General features: G+C 39.6%; 2 protein-coding genes across 2 annotated transcripts in view; one reads left to right on the top strand and one right to left on the bottom strand.

Moving 5' to 3' along the window:
- Positions 1-4,490, top strand: part of LOC140937827 (UDP-glucuronosyltransferase 2B15-like) — an 11,125-nt gene extending 6,635 nt beyond the window's left edge. Inside the window, exons 2-6 of the mRNA XM_073387403.1 lie at positions 1,465-2,065; positions 3,019-3,237; positions 3,269-3,290; positions 3,648-3,914; positions 4,102-4,490. Coding sequence (XP_073243504.1) covers positions 1,465-2,065; positions 3,019-3,237; positions 3,269-3,290; positions 3,648-3,914; positions 4,102-4,381 — 1,389 coding nt within the window. The 3' untranslated portion in view covers positions 4,382-4,490. The remainder of the gene's footprint in view (positions 1-1,464; positions 2,066-3,018; positions 3,238-3,268; positions 3,291-3,647; positions 3,915-4,101) is intronic.
- A 940-nt stretch (positions 4,491-5,430) lies between these two features.
- Positions 5,431-16,104, bottom strand: LOC140937173 (argininosuccinate synthase-like). The gene is made up of 17 exons (XM_073386704.1): positions 15,949-16,104; positions 15,454-15,522; positions 13,707-13,806; positions 13,376-13,464; positions 13,227-13,283; positions 12,992-13,066; positions 12,147-12,217; positions 10,792-10,822; positions 10,054-10,113; positions 9,586-9,616; positions 8,908-8,992; positions 8,612-8,676; positions 7,621-7,694; positions 6,880-7,038; positions 6,342-6,397; positions 6,010-6,075; positions 5,431-5,655 (listed from the first exon to the last, which is right to left on the bottom strand). Exons 1-17 carry the CDS (start codon positions 16,054-16,056, stop codon positions 5,604-5,606), a joined length of 1,248 nt encoding a protein of 415 aa, XP_073242805.1. The 5' UTR covers positions 16,057-16,104; the 3' UTR covers positions 5,431-5,603.
- Between the last annotated feature and the right edge of the window lie 1,290 nt (positions 16,105-17,394).

The raw sequence follows: 17,394 nt of genomic DNA, 5'->3' as shown, positions 1-17,394 counted from the left end.
TGAAAGCGTTTTTGCAACTAAGCTAACGTGGCAAGTAAACGAAGATTTAATTTAAGCGTGTTTCGTGAACTATACCGCCAGTTTTGCGTGAACTGTTTTGGTTGGTTGAAAGCCGACTTAAAGTTCGTTTTTTTTTCAGGCAAAAAGGCTTCTTATTCTTTACCTCTTGCGTGTAAATTGGCCTTTTCTTCGAGCAGACAAGTTGTAGCGTTGTTAAACCTGCCTTACGGTCATTAGAAGTATTGCCCATATACCCTGACATTTGAAATTTCAAAGAAAACGAGTCACCTTTGAAGGGTAATCAGCTTAGTTGGTAGGTAACATTAATCTGTGCTTCTATTTTTCATTTCCCGTGAAACGTAAATTATTCGGTTTGTACATGAACGTGAAGATTAATTTTTAGGAGTTATTTGTGGCGCGTGTTACATGAAAGCACTTTGCAATGCAAAGGGTTGAGCCAAGAGACTGGCAAAATTTGTTCACAATGACGAGGTTTCGTTATATCGAGGTTATTTTCTATATAGCTTACTATTACTGGGGTAACGAAAATCGTTCGTTATACTGAGGTTCGTTATATCGAGATTCCACTGTATAATTTGTATCGCGTTATTGAATTTTATTTATGGGTTAGAAATAGTGTATCTTCATAGAGTGATCAGAAGGAAAAGACAATCTATAAAAGCTTCGTACTTCGTCTTTAAAGTTCCATCTGTCCATAATCAAGTTTACACACGGAAATTCGAATTATTCTGTACACGGAGTCGAAAAGGGGTACCTCTTCCAGGCTCTAGGCGTATGAAAGGATAAGGAATTGAAGAGCTAAGCCAAGGAAAATCTATGATATAAGTATTAAAAAGGTCCTTCAATAACAATGTTTCCAAAAGAAGTGCATATGGCTAAATCGTTTTAAATTATTAAATGTCACATGAAAAAGACAAGACTTCCCATTTAAGCGATGTATTCTTTTGAGGTATGTTGAAAGGACACCATTTTTTCAATGGAACGTATGCGAAAAGGGCATCTCTGACGTCAAAAAAAAAACAGATTTAACAAATGGGTAAAGGGTTGGACATCGGGGCGGAGCCTCCCGGCATAAAGAGTTGTTGCCGTGTAGACCCCGTATTTATTCGGACATCTAAGTAACAGTAACATGATGTCACGAACGTTTTCAATTCGTGAATACGCGAAGCGTGTCCCCTTATGCTTACAGTTAGTGTTGACAAGCATTAAGATTCCTCTTAAGGTAGCCGGAATTATTCTTTGGTTAGACATATACCATTTCAACTTAAAGGTAATATCTTCTCTTATCATATCCACGATCGAGTACTGTTCTACTGGTATGGATTCCATTCTGTTGGCCAGAACCTCTTTAGAACCTCTGATTGGATGGGTTCTTGTTGGCCCGAAGCTCTATTGTTTCAGAGTTGGGGTTCATTGTTAGTTTTGTTTGGGTTTCCATTTCAGGTGCAGATTTTCGTTGGTGATACCGAAACGTATGCCCTCAAAGCTTCTTTAGCAAGCCCATTTGAAACTTCGCCGAGTTTCAAGAATGCTAAACAAGAGGCAAGAGATAAATATGGGACTGAATATGTTTTTTTGACTGGCCGCTTGGGAAGAATTCAGAAGATGTACTGCGACGCTGCCCTTGGTAACGCCAAAGTAATGCAGGCAGCCAAGAACACGGATCTCATTGTCGGAGACGCCTTTTACATCTGCGGGTCACTAATTGCGGCCAAATTCTCCTTACCTTTTGTCACTGTTTTCGCGATGTCGCTCAGTACATTTACAGCGCATGGCTATGGATTACCGCTGACCCCTTCCTACGTACCGCAGTTCCAGTCTATCCTTGGTGACCACCTAAGTTTCATCGGCAGAATACAGAACGTGTATCACTGGATTCTCAATTACTGGACACATTACTACAAAATTGTTCCTTTCTTTCAAGACTTAAAGGTTCGCTACAAGATCGAACCCAACAAGAGTCTGCATGAGATATTAAATCGTGTTGACCTCATTATTGCACAAATGGGCTTTTTTCTTGATTACCCTCGACCACTATTACCAAGTAAGTATGTTGTTCACACGACGCAACATTGTCTCTTAGAGTCAATAGTTAAAACTATTCGAAGGGGACCACGGGCAAATTCTTGCAGCTGGGAATATCTGTACTTGAACGTTTGCAAATGATTAAAAAGTAATATTCCATTATTTTGAGTAGGCAGGACTAAACCTGGGCTCGATTACTGGCCGCTGTTTGATTTGGCAATGGCGCTTCAGCTGGAGCTACAACCAGTTGCAGAAGTACTTGAGACACTGTACTGTATCGAACTGTATTTTGGCCTAAATAGCCTGCCCATGATCTTGTGCTTGTGATCCCCCCTCCACCCCTTATCAAAGTTGCTAGCAATACAAGACCATGCTCAAAACTTGGAGGAACAACTTTGAATGGGAGGGAGGAGGGAGCAGCGATTATAAGGAAGAAATGTTGTTTTTTTCGTGGGAGTGTCTCAACATTTTTGCAACTGGTTGTAGCTTGCGCTCCTCCCGCCCGAACAAGCAGCTGGACGCGTGGGTTTTCTACAGTCATTTGCAGAAATCAGATCGTTGCCTGCTCAAACGGAGCAGCCAACTAAGCTCTATTACCAGGCACCGTTCGAGAAATGAGCCCGCGCCCATCTACCAAGAGAGCGGCGTTAATCGAGCCTAGACCAAACCATTTGTCACGTTAATTCTATCCACTCGATCGCTGTCCATCCCGTGTCCCCTGTTTCTTGGTAATCCACTTGCACTTCGAAGTCTACTGCCGTAAAGAGGACCTGTTATGTGTATAAAGGGCAACTTAAGCGTTTCCCGTTCCACACCTTCGAAAACATCTCCCAGAAGTAAACCATAACAATTTTGACCACAGAAAACAATCTCGTTCCCCGTAACAATAAACGATGAAAAGGTGTCATGATGATGATAAAGTTTTAAGTTACAAATAGAATCTTTTACTGGGTTATTATCACCTTTTTTCAGATACCAGAGTTGTTGGACCACTCCTGGTCAGTCCACCCAAGCCACTCCCGGCCGAATTGGAGGCGTTTATGCAGAGCTCTGGGAACAATGGGGTAATTTTGGTTTCATTTGGTTCAACCATATCGTCTTCAGCCAAAAGAATCGATAAGGCCGGCTTAACAGTTATGGCTGGTGCGTTTGCAAAATTGCCACAGAAAATTATCTGGAAGCTGTCTGAAGGTACAAATCACTATATTTTTTCATTCAAAAGGTAACTTCAATTTCTCTGACAAGTTACCTGATAGCGTCTTTCCCATTTCCCTTGGGGGTACTCTTAGGAATTCTTGGTGGGGGTGTGTTGCCAGGTTCTTCGAATCCTAACGTTATTTCAGACCAAAAAAATGTCATTTAGGAACGACGAACACATTCATACACTACCGTAGTTCCCTTGTAAACCATACCCGATTTCAGACCAAAATGGGCAAAATTCAGACCAAAACGGCGCCAAAATTATATACCCTTTCGGGCGGCACATACCTGTATGGCTTATTAGTAAGGGAGTAACCCCCGGACATCTTTCTTAGTTTGCTGATTGTGTGGCCTCCACCTCTGCTCTTAGAGGAAGAAAGTTCTTTGGCACTCGTGATGAGCGAAAACATCAAAATTGCATCATGGCTCCCACAGAACGACATTCTTGGCCACCCTAAGACTCGTCTGTTTTTTGGACACGCCGGGCTTAATGGAATGCTAGAATCCACTTACCATGGAGTACCAATGATTTGCTCTCCTTTCTTTGGTGATCAGTTTGACAACGCCTATACCGCAAAGAATGTTGGTTTCGCTGAGGTTCTACATTTGAGAGGGGCAACATCAGAACAGTTGTTCAGCGTTATTCAAACCGTGCTCACAGATCCTAGGTGAGTTTTATGATTTTGAAATATTTTGATACAATTTGCTTGGCAGCCTGAAATCTTCCAGTGAGGGGAAAAGATCCACATGCATCTATAAATTCATGCATGACGTTGTTTCCACGCCTGACGATTGTTTTTGGAAGGTATTTAAGTGTTGGCACTGGAATTGAACCTCAAGCCTTTTGTTTCCTAGCTACCGTGAGTCTGCAAAGCGAGTCTCCAAGTCCATAAAACAGTTGCCTCGTGCGCCTGTCCAAGAAGCCGCTGACTGGGTGGAATACACGCAGGCTCAAGGTGGTTTGCAGTATCTCAGACCGAGAGGACTGGATCTACCGTTCTACCAGCTCCATCTGTTGGATATCCTCTTACTCAAATTTATAGTTGTGGTGTCTGCTTTTGTCATCGTAAGGTTTCTTTTTAGATTCGTTAAGAGCGAAAACAAAGTGGTGAAAACAAAGGAAAAGGCGACATAAAGTCAAAAAGGTGTCCAAAGGTGTGATTGTCGCCTTTAGCGAATAGGGACCAGTTTTACTGTGAAGAAGCTGACCCCGTTCACTGCGTTTTGCCCGCATAACAGAATAATTTGCAAAAGCTTGTACGTTAACGAACGTTAACTAATAACTCGAGCCCCGCTAACTCCAACTGGTTTTCGTTTCCCTTCACAGTTCGCGTCAGCGAAGGTCCACTGTAATTGAATTATTATTGTATTGAAAAACATTTTTGGATTGCAAGGCAAGCGCGGTCCAGCGACTTGCTATAAGATTGATAAATATAGTATTTTCTCAGTCTTTCAAACCACGATAAAACCGCACTGCTGAGAGTTTAAAAAAAACTTAGAATAGACCATTTTACAGTTGCGGGCATAGCACCTTAGCTTTCGATGCAATTAACTGATTTTGCTGGATGGTACTTACATAAGAATTCTTCCGACGACCAGACTGGTCTGGTCTGGCCAGTCGGTTTGGACAAATAGTAAACGCCCTCCAGAAGTCGATTGTCTCTTGAAGTGCTCTCTTGCGGTTTAAACAGACGATGTGGGGAAAATTTGGACGAGAGGGAGTGAGATGGAAATGGACATTATCGGTTACTTGAGTTTGTGACAGAGACTGGATCGGTGTTGTTTTGAATTGCACTATGGACATGGTTTGGGTATGTTATCGCTTGTTCTTTTAGCCCTTTCGATCTAGGTTGTGTTGGAAACTGGATCGAATGTTATTGAACACATTTAGGAGTTTAAGGGTTAATTCTTCTTGTAAACTAAAGCCCCATGCAAACGGACGCAACATTGTTAGGCAACAACTCCCAACATTGTTGCGCCCGTTTGCACGTAGGTAAAAGTTTGACCGGTTTCAAACTTTGCGCAACAACTACCAACAACATGCAACAGGGTGTGCAAACGGACGCAACATGTAACATCTAAAAATGTTGCGTCCGTTTGCACGTAGCTTAAAACAACTGTTAATTCCTTCTCAATATAAGGAATACAAGGAATCTACATTTCTGAATAAAGATGAGTCAAACCTTGAATTATGCCTGATATTTATTTATTCAGTTTACCCAAATACCACCTACACTCCGTTAAAAGAACTTCGATTTCTTTAAAATATTAAAGAAGTTTTTTGTCCATAAAATAACACGAGAAGTATTCACCTCACAAACTTCACACATTGAATAGAGTCATGTTTTGAGCAAAATTTATTCACTTGCTTTATCCAACGCCTTCCTCAAACGGCTGTGTTCCCGTAACCTAGGATATAAAGGTTCACATTTTCAGTTAGAGGCCTAAAGGTACAAGGGGCAGTGTAATGGGGATTCTTTCGTTTTCTCTCTTTCAAAATGTGCTTAAATTAGATTTCAATTTTAACGAGGCACAAAACGACGCTTTTGATGTTACAGTCTCACGAAGTGAAGCGTTACGTGCCGTCACAAACAACGGCTGCATATAGAAGCTCACGCACCTTAACGACACAGGGTAAAGTTCAGGAGTTTTGAGTACATTAATTGAGCGCCCTGTGGCAATCGTGAGTTTGATTGTCATTTTGGGAAAGTATAGCCAAAAAAAAATTGAAATCAAGCTGTCGCAAGAAAACATGTTAGTTACCTCAGAGAACTGATTTTTATGAAGCCAGCTGCATCTTGAGGGTTGTAGCCAACAAGGGTATCCATGCTGTTTGAAAATAAATTAAGACAAGTGAAACGAAAGGGAAATTTTGTGTTACTGCTTCATTTAGTGTTGAGGTTTTATCGTTTTGGTTGCTCTAGGCCACATAATTCCCCGCGGTCTATGCGTTTCGGGTCACGTGGTCAGGCCGTTCGTCTCGGATGCATCACCGAAATGCATTGACCGAGAAGGCGCCGTACAGGGACTTAGGCAACCGTTTCGGTATGTTCTACAATGATATAGGAAACTACAAGAAGAGGCTGTAAGAATACCTCACTAATTCCTCATTGTAAAGAGAGGCCTTCGACTCACGGCTTTTTATGTAAACCTGCAAAGGAAAGACAAATGATCACAGCACGACCTCGATGTTTTGCATGACTATTATTACAACCAGTATGAGAGAGCGAGAACGCAGGGGTAGGGTGTGGTGAAGCAATTGGGAGAAAGAATGACGTTTACTGCAAACAACACAGTAAAACGGTAGACTGGATAGCCACCTGTCACGTGTTTCCCGCCATTTAATTACACTGGCCTTTTTTAAGAGGAGAGTTTTAACGTTCATGATAAACGTGAGAAAACTGTCCTTATAACCTCATGGTAAGTAAGCAATCGCACAGTCGTTTTAACAGTGACGATTTGAAATGTTATGGCTGAAAATGGGGAGCGAGAGATTGCTATTCCTGATATATCCTTTCTAAATAAGGGGAAGGGAAAGCTGAGTAAAAAAAAATACTCCCTTGAACTTAACAAGAACTCAAAAGTCTCTGGGGAAGGAGGAGAAGGTGTGAAACAGTTGCAACAGTTACATACGTGTCCTTTGAAAAGGTTAAGGGTGACTTTTCCTTCCACGTTTTCCTGGCTTTTCTCCAAACAGAATCGCACATAGTCTGCCTCAGGGCTGTACCAATACCCGCAGTACACTTGGTCAGCAAACTTCCCGGCTAGGGTCTGCTTGATTTTCCGCACTTCCTGTGATAGATGAGCAAACAAATAGCTGCCGTTACATTGGGCATTTTTACGGCGGGATAAGACCCGATAAAACTACGACTGTGCCCGCTTCTTCCCGAGAAGTAACGTCCTTGGCATACAACAATGGAAAAGCCATAAAATTTAAAAGCAAAAAAAGAATCCATGAGAATTATGGGGTTGTTTGACTCGAGTTTCTGAGTCCAGTGATAAAACAACCAATCACAGGATAGCTATTCAATTTCCCGCGTAAAAGAAGCAACGCACGCCGCAAGCAATGCGGGAAAAAAAACTTAAAGTTTATTGCATTGCAACGCAGAAGACATTCTTTCCCATGACGTGTGTAACCACGACTACCACAGATGGAGAAAACACAGTTAAAAGAAAAAACATCCGTTTACTTAAAGAAAGTATCATTAGCATAAAGCGTTTAAACCTTACCTTATCAGTTTTCTAGAAACCTGTGTCCATTAATAAGCGTTTTACACATAACGTTTACACGCTTTAACTATCCGGATTTTAACAAAACTAGCATTCGTTTAACGTTTGGACAAAACGTTTAAAGGGTCATATTTAATTACTTACTCTGTCCATAGTGAACGTCTCAATGTCAAGGTGCGCAGCTCTCAAAATGGTCCCCGCGGGGCACTCGTAGATTCCTTAAAAAATACACACAAATTTGAAACTGCCCACCTACCCCTCCCCTAAGCCAACATTTTGCCTAAGTGAGAAGTAAGTGTTGATGTTAGCTTAGGGGAGGGGTAGGTGGGTAGTTTCCAAGAAACGTATAATGATCAGTAGTAACTATAGCTGATGTCTTTTTTTAGGACTCTGAGATCGACTTGGCGTACTGCAGAAAAAAACTACAGGGCACCCAGACTCACAACAGCCCACTGAAAGCCAAATTATAAAGATTTGTATGGGAATTTATCGTAAGATCGATAAAACGATCCTACTAGTGTATTTTGACCGTCTTATCCATCTTACGATAAATTCCCATACAAATCTTTATAATTTGGCTTTCAGTGGGCTGTTGTGAGTCTGGGTGCCCTGTGGGAAAAAACAGACAAAGTACGTCTTAGTAAATGTTATTGTAACACGATTGAATTTTCTACGCAAGAGCATCTTGAAACGTCACAACTAAGATGATAAAGTCAATGAGCCTAACCTTTCCATCAAACAACTAAATGCGACAAATTACTCAAGGAGAAGCATTCATTGTGAATTTGTTGTTTTTCCACGTTCATCTAATGTAAATTGTTCTCTCCTCCGCGGAGGATCTCGCTTGGTATCCCAATAAAAATAACAGTAATCGAAAAATAGCAAGCGCACTGGGGATGATGGGGACAGGGAAAAGGCGGCCCCCGCGGAATCCCCTTGCGCCTTCTTTCTTCCCTCTCCCCAGCCTCCCCATGACACAAAGAGACCTCTGCGGAGGAAAGAGTGTAAATTGGGTAATTGAGGGAGAATAATAAAGATTTTCTAAGCCATTAATAGAAAATAAGAACCGATAATTCGTTCTTAGCTATTCTGAAACAAGAAGGGAAAGAAGGCGTTGGGCCACTATTCAATTTACCTCTGGATTTCATGCCAACATATCTGTTTTCCACAATATCAATTCTTCCAACACCATGGGCACCACTAAAATGGACGCAAAAAAGTAATAACAGTCGTTAAAAAAAAAACCTCTAACTTGCGTTTTTAAGGGTACGAGATTAAAATACATTTTCTCCAAGGAAATTTCTCCTCTGAAAGCGTTTCCATTTTAGCCTCCAGAACAACCTGAAACCTTTGCGATACCAAAAAAATCATTGTGGTTTTTAGCTGTTTTAATTTTCCTCTAAAGAATAACTATAATAAAATTAAACTAACCCCATCTTATTCAGATAAAGGTAAATATCCAGTGGCTTGTCACGAACAGTGCCATCTTTGAGATTTTGAACTTTGATGGGCTCACCTGAGACAAAAATCAAACCACCAATGATATAAGTGATGTTAAAACTACATACATAGTACACTGTTTACACGTAGCCATTATGACACCTGAAGGAGGATATTGAGGTTATCCCTGTCATGATTAAGATCTCTCCTAACAGGTAACACACTCAGCCCAGGAAAGGTTGACCACATTACTGGGGTCTATGTCCCCTACTGTTTTTGAACCGTGGTGTGGGTTCTTTACGTCTCACAAAAACAGATAAGTGTAAGTACTGTGAGATGGGTATGGGACCTATGGTTTTTCATCCTTACATGTATCTGAGAAGACTAAAAAGTCTAGTCTAAGTCAAATGCAGAACTTCCTTTTTAGTTTCTAAGACCATGAGTGTTGCATGGTCCAGCCAGGGTTTAACCTTGCGACCTCCCGCTCAGCAGACCAGTGCTCTCCCAACTGAGCTAGCAAGGCGGTGGTAAACTGAAAACACATGATGAGCAGTTGAAAAGTGTGGCCTAAAACCATGAGGGTGCTCGTTTAGAGTGAACTTTAGCGGCAGCACTCTTATGTTACTTTGAAATGGTTGGCAAAGGATCAGACTTAGTTTCGTTGCTCACCTTTCTTGAATTCAATCTCCAGTTGCTCTGGCTTAAGTTAAACGATAAAAGAAATATATTAATTTTTATTAACATGAAATTTATTTTTAATTTTATTTTTTAAATTCGCCAAGAGGTCAACTTGTAGCAAGTCTAGGGTCAATGCTGTAGACTAAACTGTTGTTCTGTTTTTTTTAAAAAAATACATTTACCTGTAAGAAAATTAATAATTTTTACTTGAACATTTCTCCCAAATAGTCCCGCCACTGTCTGCACATATGTGGGTTGAGTATGTTCTTAGCTCTCTCCCTTGCCCCTAGAGATTTTTTCGCTATGGGCTCCGGTATTCCCCTTTCCTCAAAAACCAACATTTCAAAATTTCAATTTCAACCAGGAATGGTACACAAAGAGCCACTAAGTGGATGAGCCATCGTTGTTTATTTATTTATTATTCATGTATATTTATAACAGTTAATGACAAAAATCTACCTCATCAGGGGATGATTTAGGATCAGTGGTCATGCAGTAGAGGTCATCTGGAGCCATGGTCTGTTATTATCACAAAATATATCAACATTGTTATTTAACTGACAGTGTATTCCTATTTCCATGGGTCTGACCATTATTATGAGGCAACCCATGTACACTGTAATAAATGTTATAAAATAAAATGTAGATCAAAAATAGTCCTGTTTCGAATCCATTGCAGCCACTGAATAGAAGCACTGAAGGCTCATTTATATAGGGTTAGCCTCTACCTAAGGTAAATATATTCACAAATTCCATTCAGGAGAAGACCTGTGTATAACTGTGTCTATTGTTTTAAACTCAAATTCAGGCACCTTCTCACCGGTATTTGTGAATATTTTACTTTAGGTCAAGGCAAACCCTGTACAAATGAGTCTTCGGTGCTTTTATTCAGCAACCACGACAAATTCAAAACTGGACTATATTAGAATTTAAGAGATAATATTTTGTTCCACGTTGTTAGCTTCAAGAACTAGTGGGCTGCACTTTTGACGTTAACATGCATGGACACATAACAACAGAATTTCCCCTCTTTGCCATTCGCCAACCTTCTGCAGTTATTGAAAGATTGACAGAGAGGGCCTTCACATCACTACATTAATTGAACTACGGGTAAACTAGTTGAACAAATTCAGCTTACAACATTGCAATCAGACTTTTCCTTGAAAATAAGGCAAACACATAACATTTGGAACTGACCTTAGGATTTTCAAGTATCCCAGATTCATAACTGAAATAAAAACAATTACAACATACTCTTTCAACAAAAGCTTGTACAGTCATTTACCTCCTAAAACATACACAAAAGGGAGTCAGAGACCAGTGTCCACATATCAGACTGAGGTGTCTCACTATATTTTAAAGGTGGGGATTATTGCATGAAATTTGGTGTCTTTAGTTTGGAACCAAGAGAATTTCTGGTGACAGAGTATAATAGAGGTGTCTACAAGGAAATCAGGATTGCTGTGCAGTTCAACGATTGATTCCAGTTATTTTTATCAAAATATTAAGGCACTTTAATAGCCATAAAAAATCCTTATACCAGTACTTTATACCATGGCCAGTTCTCACAGACATTTGCAAAGTTCTCAATATTGTCACCCAGCTGGAAATTAATTTCTTGCAAGCAATACATGTATCCTTTTGGTCTTGAACCCCTCTCTATTTTTTCATCACCACCCTATCCCATATTGGATATCCCTCTAATCTCCCTAATTCTCAAGGGGTGGTTGAAGGACAGCATTTTTACCAGGCAATACAAAATGGCACATGAACTTCTATTGTCTTTGCTCGTCAATCAAAAACGCACATTTTAAAGAGTTCTGGATTCTGATTTTATAATATAATAACTCACGGAGGGCACCCTGGAAAAGGTATGCAAAAATTGAAGCAAAATCCAAACGTGGAAGCAAAGAATCGTGAATCTTACTGAACGGTCATAATTGCAATTAAATGAGAATTCGATTGATCGTTACACCACTATTCAACATTACTATTAATTATTTATAGAGTGGTCAAACTTTAAAAGACCATCAGATTTGACCTTAATTTTAATAGGTACACTGCCTTGAGTCGGTTTGATGGAGGAGAAAATATTAGTGATGAATCTGACTGCAGTACTACACTGTTTACTTAAAACTTTAAAAATACTACTTTTACCCTTTAAGTCCCGAGAGTGACCAACATCAATTTTCTCCCAAAATTATCAATACATACTCAAAAGAAACGATTATAAGAATTATTAGGATGAAGTGAAAGCTGATTTGATCTTTTAACAAATTCTCTCCACTAATAGGCCGCCGCAAGGATGACAACATTTGACTACAACTATCAGAATTCAATTCCTTTTTGCTTTCTTATTTGAATTTGTCAATCCTATGGAGAATTAAAAAACAATAGCCCTGATTTGCACAAGGAAAGAACAAACTGAAGCATTCTGGTAGTTGTAGTAAAATGACGTCATTAAGCAAATGTACTGTTCTATAAGAAATATTGAGAGATTCAGTTTGGAGAATTTGTATGTGGATATTGGGGCAAGGGTCAAATCACCACACCTGATGTGCATTAAATTGGCATCAATACTCCATGGCTTCTTAGGAGTCACTGGAAGTGGGATTCCATTTTGCTGATCAATGAAAAATAAAAAATAAGAAAATAATGCAATTTTGGTTATAAAGCACGTAAACATTTTGTTATACACTGATTTGACTGGGAGTGAAAAGATTCCACTGGTGGTGGTGTTGGGGGGTGGGGGGAGGGGAAGGAGCTTTGGGGGTAAACTCCCTTTCATGGCCTACTAGGGGAGGCTCCGCTCAAAAGAGGTACCTTTTTCAGGCAAGAAAATCTGTCACTTCCCAGGTTCAAATCCCAGGGTTGACACCATATGTGGGTTGAGTTTGTTGTTGGTTCTCTCCCTTGCTCAGAGAGGTTTTTCTCCGGGTACTCCAGTTTTCCCCTCTCCTCAAAAACCCACATTTGCAAATTCCAATTCGATCAGGAATCGGGTAGATAAAGAACCACTTTGTAGATGTGCTACCTCCAAATTATTACTATTATTATTAATTATTATCATTATCATTATTATTTCATGACTGTGAAAAAGTTGAGAAAATGTTCTGGTTTTGTGATTCTTCATGATCAAATTAGTGCATTTACAGCAGTTAGAAGGAATGCAAAGATCTAGGTACGTGAAAGAGGTACTATTAATTGCTCATTGAAGGTATATGAAAGGGGTACCTTTTCTGTCTTTAATGGTATATAAAAGGGTAAGGGGTTGGACCCTGGGGCGGAGCCTCCCTGCATCCCTCCCCCAACTCAGGAAAAGATTCAATTGAAACGATCATTTACAACTTAGTATAATCATGAACACTGCAACAGACTAGACAAGAAGATCATTCACCTCTGCATAAGCAAACAAGTCAACTCTTCCTTTAAATCTGTTGTAAAACTCTGGCAATCTCCATGGTGTGATAACCTGTTATTAATACAAAGCATAAAATAAAAGAAGTAATTGATGTAATTATCTTATCTTCTTTTACATGCAAAACAAAAGGTTAACTTTGATGAGTTTGAGCATCACAGTACATTTTTTGCGACATTATATTCCAGACACTCTACAAATAAGCAGTACCCACCTTAACTTCTGGATAGAGTGCATAGTATGTCATCTCAAAGCGTACTTGGTCATTACCCTGAAGAAAGCAAAACTACCTTTAAAATCATTCTTTTCAGTAGTATTGTAAAAATCATTGGTTCATGCTGACAAACAACAACAGCATCATACCTTTCCTGTGGCCCCATGGGAGACATATTCAGCACCCTCTTTAATTGCTATCTGAACTTGACGACGGGCTATACAAGGTCTGGCAATGGCTGTAGATAAACCAAATTTACACAGTGTAAATAAAAGGGCATACACTTTTAGCTTAATTCTGATAACAAAAATGATTAAAATATGTCCCCCACCCTCTTTCAGGGGCAGCCGGTACCCAAGAAAACTATATTATTAGCTACATCCTTGAAATATTACTGGCATTGTTTTGCAGTCACTGTTTGATCAAAATATAAAAAATGATCTTGAGGATAACAATTAATTAATACTAAAACCGTGTTACCTGTCCCCATTAAATAGCGATCTTCATAGATAGCATTTGCTTTCACAGCAGGAAAAATGAACTCTTTGACAAATTCCTCTCTCAAATCTTCAATATATACCTGAAAAAAATGAACTAAAGCTTAGCTGACATTGTCTATTTGTATTGGCCAAGTTCTTTTTTTTTTTTCTTTTCATTTTTATGGACCAAGACAAAGTTGTGGCCCATGAAGAATAAGATGCAAACTAAAAAAACTGAATAAAACAGGGTTGTCACAAAGATTTCAAGGGAATCAAACGGCAACGGATTTCTTTCAATTGGTTATACTTTTCTTCCATTTTCCATTATATAAAGTAGCTGGGGGCCACACTCATAGTAGCCAGGGGAAATCCCCAGCTCCTGGCACTCTGTCAGCCCTGTAATAATCACCATCTTGAATGAACAAGCTTGGTCAATAATGGATACGGTCAACCCAAAAATATTATATTTTCCTGCAGGACAAAAGAGGTGACCCAAAATGGCTAAGACAGGCCCATCGTGTAGAGCATCCACAGAACACAGGATTGTCACTGCATAACTTGCCCTCTCATGGAGCTAGCCAGTAATAAAAGCAAGGTTTAGCTGATGCTCTTCCCAGCTGGAGGAATAATCATTAATCAGCATGGCAAAAGGGAGGGGGGGGGGTACCTATCATGCCGTTTTTAACAAGTACCCTATTAATCATTTGATCTGAAGAAATCAGAGGTCATGGAAGGTGAAAAAAGGGCAAGAAGGTGGTGTAATAACCATCAGTTTTTAATATCTCTACTTCTAGTTTCAAATGATATTAACCATCACGGAAATTTCAAAGGAAAATCATGCGTCAAGCGTTGTGAAAAAAGTAAATCATGTACCAAAGTGCCATGCCGAATCACCCCTCACGCAGCTCGTTTGGGCCCAATCATGCATCACACTGATAATTTAGGTCCCATCACACATCAAAGAAAACCCCTTTGAATTTACAACCCTGACTAATAACAGGTGCCTCAATGATCCCCTGTTTTCTTCAAAAGCTATTCATTTTCTATAAACTCATTCCTAAGCCTTCTTTGCCAAAGCACAATGTGTAGTAAAAAACAAGCAAAAATTCTAAGTGATCCATACTCCATTGTCTTTAAAATTCATGTTAACTAATATAATTAAACAAAAGCAGCTATATTATAATTAATTACTGAAAAAGAAAACAATATTACGGCCACTCTATATCTATTTTTGGTGGGTGGTACAATGTACATGTATATTAATTTTGTATTCTCTAGCTGTAAATAACACAGTGGGGCATATATGAAACACTTCAAGTCCAATTAACCTCTAACATACTTCAAAAGTGTATAAAAAAAAATCCTTCACCGTAGCAAGAAAAGTGTTTATATAACGCGGAAGCTGGTGTGCTGCAGGCACTTACTAGTGGCACATGGTTAATCAAGATCAACAATCCTTTGTTTAATTTTAAACTGAAAGGGAAAACCTTTATGTAAATCCGAGCTGTCTGCGATGCCATCATTGAGTCTTATAATTATCATAACCATCGCGATCAAAAATGACACAATCAGCTTAAGTTTTGTAGTTTCTTGTGAAATATAAGGCTCAACAAAAATAGAATTAACGCAAGCTTAAATAGTAAGCTTAAAAAGTACATTGAACCAATATATGTTAACATGATTGTAAACTATTACGTGGCATTTTATAAGATTGTATCTATTTATTAACTTAAATTCTTCGATCGCACCTTTGTCGCTCCCAGCTTTGACGCTTTTTCTCGAGCTTCTTCGAAGTCTTCATCTTGTCCCACATCTGCCTAAAATAATCAATTATCAAGGACGTACACTTTGAAAAAAAAAATTATACTGTCACGCTCACAGCCTGTAACTTAATCGTAAGTTACACAGGCTGTTATTAAGAGCTTTCGTGGTTTTGGGGCAAACAGATTTCTGAAGACGGAAGAAAATAATGCATAGTGCATATGCATGTATACAGTGTGCATACATCCAAAACTTACACGTGATCGATCGAGTCTTCACTCGTTCGGACCGAATGAATATAAAACTTACAATATACTGACTTACTAAGGGTTCCCAAAACAAATTAATACTTTTGAAAGAAATCAAATCATATTCAGCCAAATAACAATTAACCCTCCCAGTCCCGGAAAAGATATATGTTTGTAAATTCTTGAACTTGATAGCGAAATCTTCAGAAATCTTAGAAATCGAACGCGACTCACCATGAATGCAATAACATCGTACCCCTGTTCTTTGAGCCAAACCAGGATGCAAGACGTATCAAGACCTCCACTATATGCTAAGACTACCGTCTTGTTGTTCGCAGACATCTTCAATTGCTAGAAAACTGTCCGTCTTATCTGGAGATCGCAGAGATCCTTCTTAGAGCGAATCACGTAAAATGTGCCATGCGTGATGTGGAATGAGGTTTTTTATTTTGTTCATTCCGCGTTTGTTGCGACCCTTGCTCTGATTGGTTACAAGTCCACACCGACACTCATGATTGGTTGATCATCGATCTCAGTGACTAGGGTTGAACAGCTGTTGTTCGTTCAGGCGCGAAAAGTAAAAATATAATGATGACGATACTTTTCTTAAGAATCGAGTACAACAGGGCGAGTGGTATATTTCTTGGTAGCTGAGACTGTCGCTGCGCCCCCCTTTTCGGGAAATTTAATTTTCTGCTCAATATTGTCAAATGACCTGTTCCAGCTCAAACTGGGTACCCAAGTTAAGTTGGTGGCTTCAATTACTGACGCAAGCCAATGTTATGGTGAAAATACTTGCTATTTTGCCACTACTTGAGAGACTTTTAAAAACAACTTTAAAAAAACAACGATCCCAAAAAAATACGAAAAATTAAACCCGCCCCTTGCCCACCCCTTATCCACCCTCGCAGACTCGTACCGAGAGCGGGTGTCAGAAATGAATACCGTAAGTGTTATTAAACGAATCTTTTGAGTGGTTTATTTGCATCTTGGCAAGCTAGAGTCAGGTATCAAAAAAGGCCACTAGTTTCAACTTGGTTCCCAGGCTAGGGGAAACTTTACGAAAGAAATGAATTATTCATCCTCGAATCTCAATGCCGCTACTTCCTTGAGTCTCCGAGCATGATGAATTTTGATAGTATGAAAGTGGCTCATTTATTATTGCGTACGTGAGAGGAACGAAAAGAAAACAATCTTGAATGCAGCGAAGCACGTTTATGACACGGTTTCTGATCATGTGCCCAAATAATTCCTGGAATTTATAAACCCCAGACAAAATCCTTTTGTTTACCTTTGAGGACAAAGACGCTCCCATTTCGATTCATCACGAATTGTTTTCAATCTTCTTCAATTTTGCCTTTAAATTCTTTTAAATTTTACTCTTGCATGCATTTCGGCTTGTAGTTCCCTGACGATACTAGGGCGTCGGCAAGGAGAGAGGTGAACAGCTAACCTTTCTCGCCGAATCTCAACCACACAGGCTTTCCGGTGGGGGGGGGGGGGGGGGGGGGGGCAGGGGGTTGCTCCCGTATAAAAACGACGAGGGAGGTTGGTCTCAGTTCAGTTCTTCCAGACGGGAAGTTAATATTTTTACCCTTGAAGGTATCATTAATTTAGGGAAGTGTGCGAAAAGAATATCTAACTCATTTGACTACGAATGCCATTATTCTGGGTTGAAAT

This window comes from Porites lutea, chromosome 5, assembly GCF_958299795.1.
Source record: "Porites lutea chromosome 5, jaPorLute2.1, whole genome shotgun sequence".
NCBI lineage: Eukaryota > Metazoa > Cnidaria > Anthozoa > Scleractinia > Poritidae > Porites > Porites lutea.
The sequence above is the reverse complement of the archived record's forward strand: the minus strand, read 5'-3'. Positions and strand labels throughout refer to the sequence as shown.